Here is a 14,680-nt window from a genome sequence, read left to right as displayed (position 1 = left end):
ACACCTGAACTCTAAAAGGAAACCTTAGACACTGGAGTAGGGCCTTCATGATTAAATCAGAAACTACAGGATCATCCAATTGTATTAGAAAAAATCATATTTATATGCTAGTTTGTCATTGTTTTAAATGTGTGAGGAAAATAATCCATTTTTAATAAACTGTGCAACGTGATAATGTACATAATGAAACTCAGCATGTACCGAATGTTTTGGCTTCCTGCAAATGAAACTAGGGTTGTTGATTTTAATCTTAAATTGAACACTTCTTATTGTAGTGTAGATCTTAAAGTGTTTTAAAGGAGTACTTTATGCTTTGCAATTAGTTTGTATGTAGCAACATATAAACTATTGCCATGTACTGGCGCCAGCAGGTGGCACCAGTGCATAGCAGCCTCACTTCTGTCAGGCTGCCCCAGGGCAGCAGCGTCTGCTATATAGCAGCTTTCCACCATCAATGTGTGAATGACTGAAGGTTGTGCGCTTTTGTAGTCGTTTGGACTTGATAAAGTGCTATAAAAATGTGGTGGGAAAATTATTTAACACAACATTTACAAGCATACAAGCATTTTACCAAACTTGATGAACAACTGCCTTCAGCTACTTTAGTTTTAGATAATGTTAAAAACGATCAATACACACAAAACAGTATTTCGGTTTTAAACTGGATTTATTGTAGTCCTCCCACCCCACCTGCCTGAGCAGCATTGCTGGAGTTTCAACCAAGAGTGATTGTATTTGTTGGTCCTTGGTGACAGAGCGTTGAAGAGCAGAGAAAACAAAGGTTGGAAGAGTTCCTGACAAAGCTTTGTTCCAGAGTGAGAGCCCTCCTGAGGACTGAACACACAAAGACGCAGAAGAGGAAGAGCTGTGGATGTCAGAGTGGTGAGTGGACCAGAATCTGACAGGTCAAGAATGTGAAAAGCATGCTGAGGATATAGCAGGAGTCAAATGGAAGAAGGAAAAAAAAAAGCACTAGGTCCCGACTGATATTGAATGAAATGAGAATTAGCTGAGACTAACCATGAGGGTCAAGATCAGCTTGGTTAGGAGGTATTTGGGTAACCGAGCAAACATTACAAAGTAACAGAAATAAACACGAACTCCAAAGGAACTTTTAAACCAAAAACTAGCACTAAAATAAACCGAAACACAAATAACACAAATATGAATCTCAAAACAAAAGAATGAACAATGTATGAAATACAATCCATCCCTCTATCCCTGTTTATCCTTGCAGGCTGTGGGTGGGACTGATCATATACAAGTTTTGGTTGACCTAAATGCTCTGGCAGACCACACAGAAAAGATTGGAACCCGTGGAACCAGTTGGAGCCTTTCTGTTGTTTGTTATGCTTCATTCAATATTTGCAGCAACAATGGCATTAATGATTCTAAAAATGATATGTCATTTGTTTTGGTTTGAGCATTTGGTCTTAGATCCCCAAAATCTTGGTCTTGTCTCGCCTTGACTCAATCTTTGGTTTTGAATTCTCCACTGACACATGTACAGTATTTACCATTAATACACTTTAAAAAAATATTCTCCTAGGTAGGAATAACATGTGAGAAGTGAATGGATTTGAAAATGTAAAACTGAACTCAACTTTCCAGTGCTTACTTTATTTATAACTTATGTGTTAATATTTGTGAATATTATTTAATTTAATTACCATTTTTAAAGCGTTTGTGTTAATCTGCCGAGTTAGTAATTGTTTTTTTTACAGCATAGAGCATCAAATCTGTTGATTTCATATGAAAACTTGCAGAGGTGTAGATATGGCTCCTAATACAGTATATGGACCTGGGTCCAACTTGAGTTATAAGAGCTATGATTTTAGGCTTGACTTTCTAAAATTACGGAAGGTTTTGAACATGACTGATTTTAAAAACAGTGAGTTGTCATAGCTGTGTTTTATGTTTTTATTTATTTCCACAGTCTTGTAGTTATGTTTGTAGATGAGAAGTAAACTGTTTATCTGAAAAAAGAATAACTAAAAACAGCTGGACTTGAAAATACTTGATGCCTTCCATCAAAAAAACATGTGTCCTTTATGTAATTGTTGAAGAAGCAAAAATTATTAATAGGAATTTCAAGATAGTTGACTAACTCAAAGACAACGTCTAGTTAAGTTTCAGAAAGGAAGTGTGAATACAAGATGTTACTGGGTGCCATTTAGAGAAAAATCATGTCCTGGGTGAAAAAGAAAATTAACTGTTGGTATTTTTGTCATTGAACTGCACACGATAATTGTATTTAATCATATTTTTGAACTTACTGTTATTTATTGATGCTGTCATGGAACCAGAAGAGAAAATAATAAAAATAATTTTGACTAAACAGTCAGGTTTAGTCATGTCACCTGATATTAATTCCACTTAAACAGAAATTTTTCCCAGACATGGGTCACTATTGTAACTGGTGGGTTTAAATGGGTTAAATAAGATGATCTGATAAGTTGCCTTTATACCTCTTACTTGAGTAATGTCTTAGATGGATACTTCTTACTTTTACATGAGTAAAACTACTGTATGTTGTAGTAGTGCCGCTACTCCTACTTGAGTCATATTTTTGGGTACTCCACCCACCTATGCATCTAGATAGTTCACTAACTCTAGATGCAAGTAACAAGTACTTTCACAAGTATTTGTTACTTGTGAAATGACTTTGTGTATTGTGTTTGTTTTCCGGTAGCCATGGAACATATTCTTTGTTCTCGCTGCCATACTTCTGCTGTCAGAAACAACACTTGCAGCTGGTGCATCTACATTGAATGTTGTGATTCTTTTTTACCTACACATTATCCATATCTTATGCACTGACATAAATCTCATGCTTTGTAGCTCCAGTTTTAAAAAAAAAAATAGTAATTATGCTTAATTCTTTGAATGAAGATAGTTTTTACTTTCGCTGTTGATCATTTACCATAATACAGAAAATAAAGCTGGTTATTTTGTTAATTAGTACTGCTGAATGTTATTTATCTAAATTAGGTAAAATGAAGTAAAATCACCATACAGTAACGCAAGTGATAAAATATTTCCGATAGCACCTGAATGTAACAAGACTGTCGTGTCTGAGGTGTGCGTTGTGAATTTGAACAAACGGACCAATCAGAAACCTCGCCAAGCGGAAGCAAGAAGGCGTTCCGTCACTCCAGACCAATCAATACGCAGCTCTGTTGTTTGCCTTCATTTTTGAATTGAGCTCTAACAGAACACTGACAATTTCACTGAGGTAAATAAATGTAAGCAAACAGAAAAGCTTATTAGACTCTTTTTACCGTTTTGGAACAACATGCACTGACTGGTTCTGGAGTTTTTCTTTGGGGGACCTAACGAACTGGTTTGAAGAGACGTTAACAGGAAATAATTGAGTTCTATCTCGTTATCTTTGCAACTCAGCAGTTAGCTAAGTTAGCTAGAGACCTAATCGAAGGTAAGTTGTAGGTCTGCTTTTTATTGAGATTTAAGCTATTGAATCCGAATTTCATTTTCTATATAGCCGCTGACTAAGTATTGAACTTCATTACTTAGCATGCATCAACTGTTAACTCATGTTATTATTTCTCTCGGTGTTTTATGTATGTATGTATCTCGCCATTCTTTTTCCTCGCTATTTAAAGTTTACCAAATCAGTTTATGAACTGCTGCAAAGCAAAGAACATCAGTGTTCTTCTCTTTTGTGTTTCTGGTCACTCCCTGAAAGGTTTGAACATCCCAGGGTTCCTGCCATGGCTGAAAGCAGCATGCTGACTATGGGGCATACCCGGAGTCTGCTGGTGGATTCTTCAGTCTATGACTCCAGGATTGTTGGAACCACAAAGGACCAGGGCTTCCTGGGGATGACCAGTGAAGATGGGGAAGGTGAGTGAGAACTGACAACGGAAGCTCGTCATTCTAGTTCTGTTTTCATCTCAGATGCCTGGTATTTTATTTTTCTATTTTGCATAACCAAGTGAAGATCAGGACTGTCTCTCAGATTCCTGTCATATCCTTTATTTATCATACCTTTTGTGTGATCTGGGAATTTACAGAAACATTGAAAAGGTAGAACTGTTAATGGTGTGTGTGAAAAGGTTAGGACACCCTGTAAGTTAGAGATTTATGGTGTGACTTTTAACAGGCGTTTCAGACAGGAAGGGTGAAGACATGTAGCAAAGATCCTGAGCATGTGACTGCTCTACCAGCCATCACATGCTGCCCTGATCTGTGTGTTCCTCAAACACCTTTGGACATATAAATTAGAGATCCACGACATATAAGCATTAGGCATTTTAAATCAATTGATCACATGATAAATTAAAACAATCTCAAAGATCTATTATTTTTTTCTTTTGTCTCTCTTTCTACCAAAAACTGAATGAATAAAGTTTTCAGGACAATTTTTTGAGATTTCTTAATTCATTTTATTTGTTGCTTCTGTTTTGTTTATTCATTTTGGATTTAAAATGTATTTCAGTTCTAGTGTTAAATGCTCATTAGAATTTACACTTTATTGATATTTGAGAATGTGTTCTTGCATTACTATTCCATATGTTACTTGAAAATGGTCTCAAAACAACAATATCCTTGCTTATTGCAATAATTTCTGGGACTGTCCAGAAAAACGTATTGTGGCAGGCCTAATAAGCATCAATGTTGGTATTGACTTGTTAGTAATTTTAACACATCAATCTAAAACTTGGCCGATATTGATAAACAATTATTATTTCCTTCTTGTTGCTGTTTATGTCTGTGATGCAGCACAGCACTGTGGGCTGAACAGAAGCAGAGAAGCCATGCTAGCTGGGGTGCACTGATTGCAGTTATGATCTTTATCAAGCCTGATTTGCTGATTCAGATATTTTTTTTCTCCCCTAAATATAGCGACAAAGGTGCCAAGTTGGCAACAGTATGGTGACTATTGATAATGCAGACATCACCTGGTGGTCGCATCTGTTAGTCAGTTCTTTGTCATGACATAATAAAAGGGGAGGGCTGATTTTCAGACTTTTGCAGAGGTGGGTAAGAACAGGTTCATGTCTATCTGTTAAAGATGCAAGTTATCAATAGAGTTCATCTAAAGGTGACTTATTTTAGTGATCGACTAATGATTAATTGATAAACTGCCATTTTCTTAAACGGAGATATACACTGCCTGGCCAAAAAAAATGTCGCCACCAAAAAATGGTCACACTCTCTAATATTTTGTTGGACCGCCTTTAGCTTTGATTACAGCCCGCATTCGCTGTGGCATTGTTTCAATAAGCTTCTGCAGTGTCACAAGATTTATTTCCATCCAGTGTTGCATTAATCTTTCATCAAGATCTTGTATTGATGATGGGAGAGTCTGACCACTGCGCAAAGCCTTCTCCAGCACATCCCAAAGATTCTCAATGGGGTTAAGGTCTGGACTCTGTGGTGGCCAATCCATGTGTGAAAAAGATGTTTCATGCTCCCTGAACCACTCTTTCACAATGTGAGCCCGATGAATCCTGGCATTGTCATCTTGGAATATGCCCTTTCCATTTGGGAAGACAAAATCCATTGATGGAATAATCTGGTCATTCAGTATATTCAGGTAGTCAGCTGACCTCATTCTTTGGGCACACAATGTTGCTGAACCTAGACCTGACCAACTGCAGCAACCCCAGATCATAGCACTGCCCCCACAGGCTTGTACAGTAGGCACTAGGCATGATGGGTGCATCACTTCACCTGCCTCTCTTCTTACCCTGATGTGCCCATCACTCTGGAACAGGGTAAATCTGGACTCATCAGACCACATGACCCTCTTCCATTCCTCCAGAGTCCAATCTTTATGCTCCCAAGCAAACTGAAGCCTTTTTTTCTGGTTAGCCTTACTGATTAGAGGTTTTCTTACGGCTACACAGCTGTTCAATCCCAACCCCTTGAGTTCCCTTCGCATTGTGCGTGTGGAAATGTTTTTGCGTTCACAATTAAACATACTCCTGAGTTCTGCTGTTGTTTTTCTTCGATTTGATTTGACCAAACGTTTAAGTAATCGCCGATCACGATCATTCAGGATTTTCTTCCGACCACATTTCTTCCTGGAAGACGATGGTTCCCCACCATCCTTCCAGTTTTTAATGATGCGTTGGACTGTTCTTAACCCAATTCTAGTAGTTTCTGCAATCTCCTTAGATGTTTTCTCTGCTTGATGCATGCCAATGATTTGACCCTTCTTATATAGGCTAACGTCTTTTCCACGACCACAGGATGTGTCTTTTGCCATGGTTGTTTAAGAAATGAGGAGTTACTCATTGCATCAGCTGGGGTTAAATAACTTGTTGCCAGCTGAAAGATAATCGCCTATGCAGTACTTATACAATAGGAGGCTTGTACCTATTTGCTTAGTTAAATCCAGGTGATGACTTTTTTTTTGGCCATGCAGTGTATAAATAATATTGGCCTAGTTTGTTATTAGTAAATCCCTAATAGAATATTAAATATAAATTTTAACAATATTGAGTAAAATAAATAAGCAGTAAGAAAATACATGAAACTTAATGTAAAATTAATTATAAATGCAATTTGGTTAGGAATAACTATGGACACATCGACATTTAACCCCAACTAAAGTCTCACATTGTGTAACAAATCAGCAGCACATGATCAGAACGCGTATACAGCATTCTGAGGAGGGATTACCCTGTTTGAGCCTCAGATATTTAGCTTGATGTTGAAGTGAGAGAGTAAACATATAAAGAGTCATAGAAATAACCTAGCTGGCAGTGTGTCCTAACTTTTTGTCTCTGCTAGAATAGACTTTATTTAATCCTTAACTGCCATCCCAAAAACACTTGCATACTTGCATTGAGGAAACCATTGTCCTTAAGGCAGTTATGGGGGTGCAGTGCCGATTTCATGAATTTTGGGAGATCAGTGATCGGCCAATTTTTTCATATGAAGCTGATCTTATCCACCAATGTTATCTGGCTTGGCAAAGGTCTAAGAATCAACCACTCTCCTCTTTTGTTCTCCAGTGAGAAAGGTTTGACTGATAGACTGGCTCCCCAAGTTATGTCTGCATGATTATAATTAACAATAGTGACCTCACTGTTGTCAATTCAACAACATTCTTGCTATATTAAGCGACATTTCAGACAAAAAAATTTGCATTGGCCAAAATCGGAATCAACAAGTTAGGCTTTTTAAAAAATTGGTAATTGGGTAGCATAATTACCAAACCCTATCACTAACCGTAACCCAGAAAACTGCAATCGGTGCACCGCTAGTGTCAGGTTTACAGCCTTAAAATAGACAAAAAGAAGAGAGAGACAAATGAATTGGATTTTACTCGCGAGGAGAGCAGAGAGGAGGGTTTGATTTTCACAGTCTCCAAACTCGCTCTGAGAATCCTCTCTTGCTTCTCCTCCTTTATTTTGCAATCATGACATCCTAATTTACATTGGCCTATTTGCATAAGGGGTGAAGGGAAACAAAACCCAGCTGCTAAAACACAGTCATAAATCTTTCTATACGATGAATCTCCTGTCGAGGTCTCAAAACAGTTCCTGTGTCTGTGGGTCACAAGCTTTGACCTTTTAGCCTTTTGGTGTTTTACTAAGAGCAGTTCTTAGTTTTGTCTCCAGAGTGGCTGGTATCTGCTTCCAATCTGGCATGCTTATCAGTTTCCTGCAGACATCTCTCACAAAGCAGACATTCCAGAAACAGACATAGAATCTAACAGTCCTTAAATATAATGATTAGTATAGGTTATTATTTTAATTCCATCAACTAGTTATGGGGTTAATTAAATATCAGCTATCTGTGTGGAATGCTTATTTTGAAATTTCAGAACATTTAAATGGATCTCCTAAAGCATTAAGTTTGATCTGTTGATGGCAATACTAGAAGTGAAGATTCATCTCCTCCATGTTGTCATTATAATAAGTTGATTTTTGCTTGTCTGTTTCTTTTAAATTTTTCATTTATGGACAGAATTGTTTTCACTTTGTCTTCGTTCCAAATGATTGGTCATTGTTTGTTACTTTGATAGAAAATGGTTGAATATTAATTTTGCTTCTGCTCTTTCTCAGATATGTTGCCCAAAGTGGAGACACAAGTTGTTCTGGTGGGAGAAGCAGGCAGAAATGAAGCTCTTGTCAAAGCCCTGCAGGTACATCAGTCCTCTTTCCATTCAGTGATTATGGAATGGAGTGCATTCAGAATGTATCATCTGAATGCATTCAGATGATCATCGATCTCCCAAAATGAAGAAAATCGGCACCGATAAATCGGTTAACCCCTTTTATATATGTGTGTATCATATTCTTCACATTGTTTTGACATAAATATTTACACTTTTGGTGTGTTGCCATTATTCTGTCCTGAAGCTTTACTCAACCTAACCTCCTCCATTGCCAAATCCCACTCTAGCCAGTTAATGTCTAGTTCGATGCTAGCAGAGTTGGTTATGTCTCCATTAGCAGTTTCTTCCTCTCTATGTGGGGATGAGTATAGGCAGGAACGTGGGTGGGCCGTGAGCATGCAGGATCTGTGCTTGTCGCTCTGATGATGTCATTTTGCATGTGTACCCTTAGGCAACCTGTTTCTCCAAAATCTCTTCTTCCATCTGTTTGCTGCAGGTTGCTCAATCCAGTTGATGTTGTATTTGTTCTTCTTAATTTATAAAAAGATTTGGTCTTTCAGGTCTAACCATGCTATGATCAGTTTGGTTGAGATGGTGAGACAGGTCAACGAAAGCAGTCTTAATACAATACTTCTGGTTTTGTACCCTCTGGCTTTGACTTGCCGTTTTTTCAAGACTGACTGGTGTAAGCCACAGCCATGGAGAAAGGGCTGTAGTTACCTTGAACCCTTATTCTCCTCTACTTTGGCTGCTCATAATTCTATGGAAATCACTTCACACTGAAACTTAGAAGGTTGCCCAACTTGCTGGTCCTCTATGGTTCCCTCCGGCTTACATTTGTTGCAGATTGTAAGGTAGAAAGGAAAGCCAGACCATGGCTAAGGTTTTTATTTTTTTTGGAGTTTATTCTCAGATTTGTTCTCAGCAGAGCCAAGAACAAATCGGCAGCTGTCCCTTTTCTCCACCTCCCTCCTGAGGCTTTGAACATCATATAAATTTTTAACAGGATGAACTTTTGCTCCTCGTCCGTCCTCCTTCAGGTGTGTCATATTTGTTTGAAGACGCCATCTTTAAACTTTGCAAGGACAAAGATTCCGCCCCATCTTCTTACACCTGCCCCTTGCTGTGTCCAGAAACCCACCTCTCACTGTGTTTTTGTCCTCACATGGTGGTAATTTGTATGCATTTGTCCTTGCCCTTCTGCAATTTTCTCTCTCAGCTTTCATATTTGCCCATCTTTTGTTATGATTTTTTTTTTTTTTTTTTTTTGAAATGCCAGTGTTTGACCTCCATGTCCTGCTGGTTGGTTTTCTTCCAGGCCATCAGAGTAATGGAGGTACCTGTGGTAAAGATAAGAGAATGCAAGGCGGGTTCCAAGGAGAAAATGATGATAAAATCTATAGTCACTATGGTACAGTACAGCGTCTGCCTTTCTGTGTGAATGACTCTCTGACACTTTGATGGGACGTTGGGATGTGCTGCATGACCCTTAATTCATACTGGTTACTCATTCAATCACTCTGCATGATTAACTTACTGATGCTGAACAGATTTGTGGATGAATATTTATAATGAGTTCTGTGTACTTTTACAACCAAGTCAAAGCAACTTTTTGAATTTTTTTAAAAAGAAAACTTGAACAGAAATGATTATTTTCAATAATGGTGTCAGTGTTTGCCTGTGTTTAGGTGCAAATGAAAAAACCCAAATGATAGGGCGATGAGTCAAATACCAAATTCATCGTAAGCGGTAGTCCAGATTTTTTGTTCGGTTTAGATCTTTTGAGCAGCAACTTACCTTGAAATGATTTTAATTTTAAAAATCCACATTTTAAAGCTGCCAGTGACAAGTTTTCATACTGATTTTAAGCGACTAATTTACTCTCGTAAAAGAAAATGTATTTATGTCAAATTTTCAGGTTTATTACGACAAAACATAATGTTAACATGTATATCGGAGATAAATACCTCTATATCCATACGATATACATGTTAACATAATGTTAACATGTATACGGTAACATTATGTTAACATATACATGTTAACATATATATGTATATACATATATACATATGTATATACATACATATATGTATATGTGTGTATCGGAGATAAATACCTCTATATCCATACGATATACATGTTAACATGATGTTAACATGTATATCGGAGATAAATACCTCACATAATGAGGTAGCCACTCATTATGTGGCTACCTATTGGACCGCTGTTGAATTAGGCCAGGCACTTTAAAAGCAGTGAATATTTATTTTATGTTATACATTTTTAATTGCCAATTTTTTAATAATCAGTTTTCACTTAGAATATTATATATGTATATGTGTGTACATATTTGCCTGCGTGTCCGTAGTTGTGTGCACGTATGTATAGTGGATATGTGTGCATATATGTACTTATATATTTATGTACCGTATTTTCCGCACTATAAGGCGCACCTTCAATGAATGGCCTATTTTAAAACTTTTTTCATATATAAGGCGTACCGCATTATAATGCGCTTATAATGTAGCGCATTATAAGACGCTACAGTAGAGGCTGGGGTTACGTTATGCATCCATTAGATTAGATGGAGCTGCGCTAAAGGGAATGTCAACAAAATAGTCAGATAGGTCAGTCAAACTTTATTAATAGATTACAAACCAGCGTTCTGAAAACTGTTCATTCCCAAAATCAATAAACAGCTGTTTTATTATTTTCCCCGAGGTAAAGTAAGTGACGTGGTATTTTCGTGACACAGTTTATCTTTTAACAACAGCAAGGTATAACATATAGTGGAGGGGAACTTTTCCTCGATTCAATAAACACGTAAAAAACAGTCTGATACTGTTACGGCAAATCAAACGTTAGTGCAATTACAATATATATCCACTTTCACTATAACCATTGATTCGTTCATGTTAAATTCTCTTGCTGCTGCTCTATTCCCGTGTTCTACTGCGTGACTGATCGCCTTGAGCTTAAACTCTGCTTCGTAAGCGTGTCTCTTAATAGGAGCCATTTTGGGGTCTTTACACAAAACCCAGCGTGCACCACGCGCTTCTTTTTCTACGGGGGAAAATGAAGTCGGCGGCTGCTTACCGTAGTTGCGAGACCTGTGCCCATATAAGGCGTACTCTCGGCTTTTGAGAAAATTGAAGGTTTTTAGGTGCGCCTTATAGTGCGGAAAATACGGTGCATATGCATGTGTGTAATTTTTTAGTAAAAAAAGAGAGAAGCCATATTTTGTTGGTCATAATTGATTTTGTAAAAGCAATATGAGGTTAATAACATGTGAATACTTTTAATAGGCCCATTTAATAGGCCCATTATATAGAATAGTTTTTATTGTTTATCCATTGATAAAGCCCAGAAGTGTTCAGTTTTCATAGCTGAGATTGAACTGTAGTGCAAATAAAATTTTTTAAAAAGTGTTCAGAGTGTAACTCTACAGTAATGGGTTACTATGAAATACTTTTACTTAAATGTGGTAATTATTAATATATCTACATGTAAGTTATGAATGATTTGTTTTGGTTTAATTTCTTTCTTCAGTTAATTGTAATCAAAAGAAGAGGAAGTACATTTGATTGGGTCATATCAACAGTGATGGGTGACAAAGTAGCTTCCCTTGGAGTCAGTTTCTGCTTCTACAAATAATCTGATTAGATGCTAGAGAAGACTATTGTGCTAAAAGGAGTTAGCCTGTCAGCAAAGCTGTTCAAACCTAAAATAGCATCTCAATGCTTAACATGTAGCAGCAGCACAGACGTCCCCAAAGCTAATGCTATTGTCAGCGTCTACTGTCCACATTTCTAAACAAGTTCCATGAATGATCAGGAGTTCCTGAAACTGCAAAAATGAATGGATAAAGTAGAACTTTGATCCAATCTGATAGTTTAACAGATTTAAAAACAATAAATATCTTTGAACTCATGTCTATTTACTCAATAATTTAGCAGCAGAAAGGATTTTTGAATTGAAAATGTTACTTTTTTTTCTCTGTATGTATTTTTTTTCAATTAAAATTTGAGTAATTATAGACCCTGCAATTCAATTAAAAATTTTATTGAGTCTCACCACTTTTTAAAACTATTGACATTTACCAGCTTATGTAGAGAGCAGAGCTAGAGATTGCTGTAAATTTGCTTGTTAATCAGAGCAATTTTTCAAAAGATGCTTTTACTATTAAAAAAAGTAATGACTTTTATCTATTCCGATTTTATTTTTTTAGTTTCACTGGCTAAAGTTGTTTTTTGCTTTTAAATGTTTTAGACTTCCTTTGAGTCAGCTTAAGAACGAACACTGCAGTTTTATTATTGTATTTTTACTGTTGACATAATTTTTTTTTTTAAATGAACTATTTAAAATGGTTCTGGTTAGCAAGCTTTTCCTATCAGTTTTTGTCCTTATTTGTTCCAAACTTGTGTTGCAGGGATAAAACACATGATGGTGTTCTTAAAAGAACACCATTGTGTTCTGCAACTGTAATATGTTGGTGCAGACTGTAACAATGTAATATCTGTTGCCAATTCATAGCTTCCTATAATTTTCCTCCATTCTCTGTTGCCTTGTGGAATATTTATTGTTTAATGTCTCAGTTTGTTTTCTAACCAGGTTAACAGTATGGCAGCATGAACCCTTTCCTCCCTTTCACCATGCTGGAGGCTAGCTCAGTCTGGCAGTTAGTATGAGACCATTGATTTAAACAGCTCAGCTGTAACTCGACACTCATTTTCACGGTTGCAATTGATTATTTTCACCAGTGCTGAATGTTATTCAGTATATAAAACTGAGTAATTGTGCTCTGGAGACTATTATTCCTGTTTTCCTTGATGGTTTAAATATCTGTGAAGGTGGGGGAAACATTTAAAAACCTAATGAAATTGTTTATTGAAATCCTGTGTGATCCAGTGCTTCTAATGCAGGGAGGAAAAGGTCATGCTTTCTGTGTCCATATCCAAAATCTGCTGTTTGATGCTCTATTTATTTTCATCAAGATTTGTGTACATTAAATAAATGATCTAACTCAGCGGTCCCCAACCTTTTTAGTCGCGTGGACTGGTCAGCCCTTCGCAATTTTGTTGGTGGGGGGGTGCGCGCACAGCACTCCGATGCTGTTTTGTTTTGTCTGCTGCAAGTTGGCTCAATTTTGACGCGCAAGACGTAACCGGTAAAATCCGGTTTAGGATTTTCAAAATCAAAGATCCGGAAGTAGTTCATTATTTCTTGCGTGGCCCGGTACCAATTGGTCCGCGGACCGGTACCGGTCTGCGGCCCGGTGGTTGGGGACCACTGATCTAACTAATGAAAGGGTTTAATCATTTCATTAGTTTTTTGTCATATTATTAATAGAATGGATATTGGCAAGTAAATACCCATAAAAGGAAAGCCTGATTAACATGGTCAGCAAGGCTCAAAACTGATTTATTTATTTTTTGTTAATGTTTTTTTTTGTGCTCTGATCTCTGCAAACAATCCTTCCTATTCAGGATATCAACACACCGCTCATAAAGACGGATAACGTCCAGGAATTTGCAGATGGAGACAACACAGACTTTGAGATGGTGTTTGTCCTCACAGACTTCAGCTCCCCTGACTACTTCTACCTCTACAAACACGAGAACCGCATCGTTGGGCCTCCTGTTGTGCTGCGCTGCGCTGCTAAGGAAGAGGTGAGTATTTTATCAATACCCGGGTTATTTTATGCTGGATTTGGATAAGAAGCCAGGAGAATTTGTACTTGATTAGCTTTCATTTTACAGGATCCTACAGTCTGGAAAACTTGATTTTTTTTCAACACTTTCCAGGGCTGAATAAGTTTTGAAAAAGAGCAAAGAAATGTTTATATTTCCATATTTTAAGTCCTGCGGTCTATGTTTCTTTCCTTCCTCCTTTTTGTGCTTACTTTTTAACATTTCTTCTTTTTTGTCTTTCATTTTTTGTGTTCTTGCTCCTTTTCTTTACCTGATTCTTCATTTTTTGTTACCTTCAGTCTTTGTTTTTGTCTCTGATATCCGTTCCTTCCTTCCTTCTTTTTCCTGTCTTTCCTTGTCCTTCCTCCTCATCTGTCATCTTATCATCTTGTTTTCTTCATCCTTTCATGTATCTGATCTTTCCTTTCTTTTCCCTTCCATCTTTTTTCACTCCTTGAGTCATTTCTTTCCTTTCTTCCCTGATCCATCCTTTCTCTATCACAAAGTGTCTGTTTTTCCAGGTTTCATAATTAAAGACTGACCGCTATTGAAATATTCTCCATAAACTTATAAGAACATTTACTCTTCAGGAGTCCGAGCTTCAGAAAGTTGAATGTGAAGTTTTCTTTTTGTTGTTTTTTCCTGATAAAGACTTTAGGGTCGCCATATAACCATTTGATGTCAGAACTGTTAACTCCTGCAGGAATGATTCATGTTCAATGACTGATTTTTAGTCCTCTCTCCGCAGCCGCTCCATTTTTCATGCCGTCCTCTTTACTGCACTGCCATGCTGAACCTGACGCTGTGTTTAACTGGCTTCAGAAACAAGGAGGAAATGGTGAGAATAATTTTGTGTATCAAAAAAGGTTTAGTTGCAGTTTATCATGTGTAG

General features: G+C 37.2%; 1 protein-coding gene across 1 annotated transcript in view; it reads left to right on the top strand.

The window, feature by feature from the left end:
* The first annotated feature begins 795 nt into the window (after positions 1–795).
* ect2 (epithelial cell transforming 2) overlaps positions 796–14,680 on the top strand; it is a 54,170-nt gene continuing 40,285 nt past the window's right edge. The window contains exons 1-6 of the mRNA XM_023339531.1: positions 796–882; positions 3,707–3,864; positions 8,043–8,122; positions 9,414–9,506; positions 13,585–13,767; positions 14,537–14,626. Coding sequence (XP_023195299.1) covers positions 872–882; positions 3,707–3,864; positions 8,043–8,122; positions 9,414–9,506; positions 13,585–13,767; positions 14,537–14,626 — 615 coding nt within the window. The 5' untranslated portion in view covers positions 796–871. The remainder of the gene's footprint in view (positions 883–3,706; positions 3,865–8,042; positions 8,123–9,413; positions 9,507–13,584; positions 13,768–14,536; positions 14,627–14,680) is intronic.

Source organism: Xiphophorus maculatus, chromosome 9 (assembly GCF_002775205.1).
Source record: "Xiphophorus maculatus strain JP 163 A chromosome 9, X_maculatus-5.0-male, whole genome shotgun sequence".
Classification (NCBI taxonomy): Eukaryota; Metazoa; Chordata; class Actinopteri; order Cyprinodontiformes; family Poeciliidae; genus Xiphophorus; species Xiphophorus maculatus.
The sequence above is the reverse complement of the archived record's forward strand: the minus strand, read 5'-3'. Positions and strand labels throughout refer to the sequence as shown.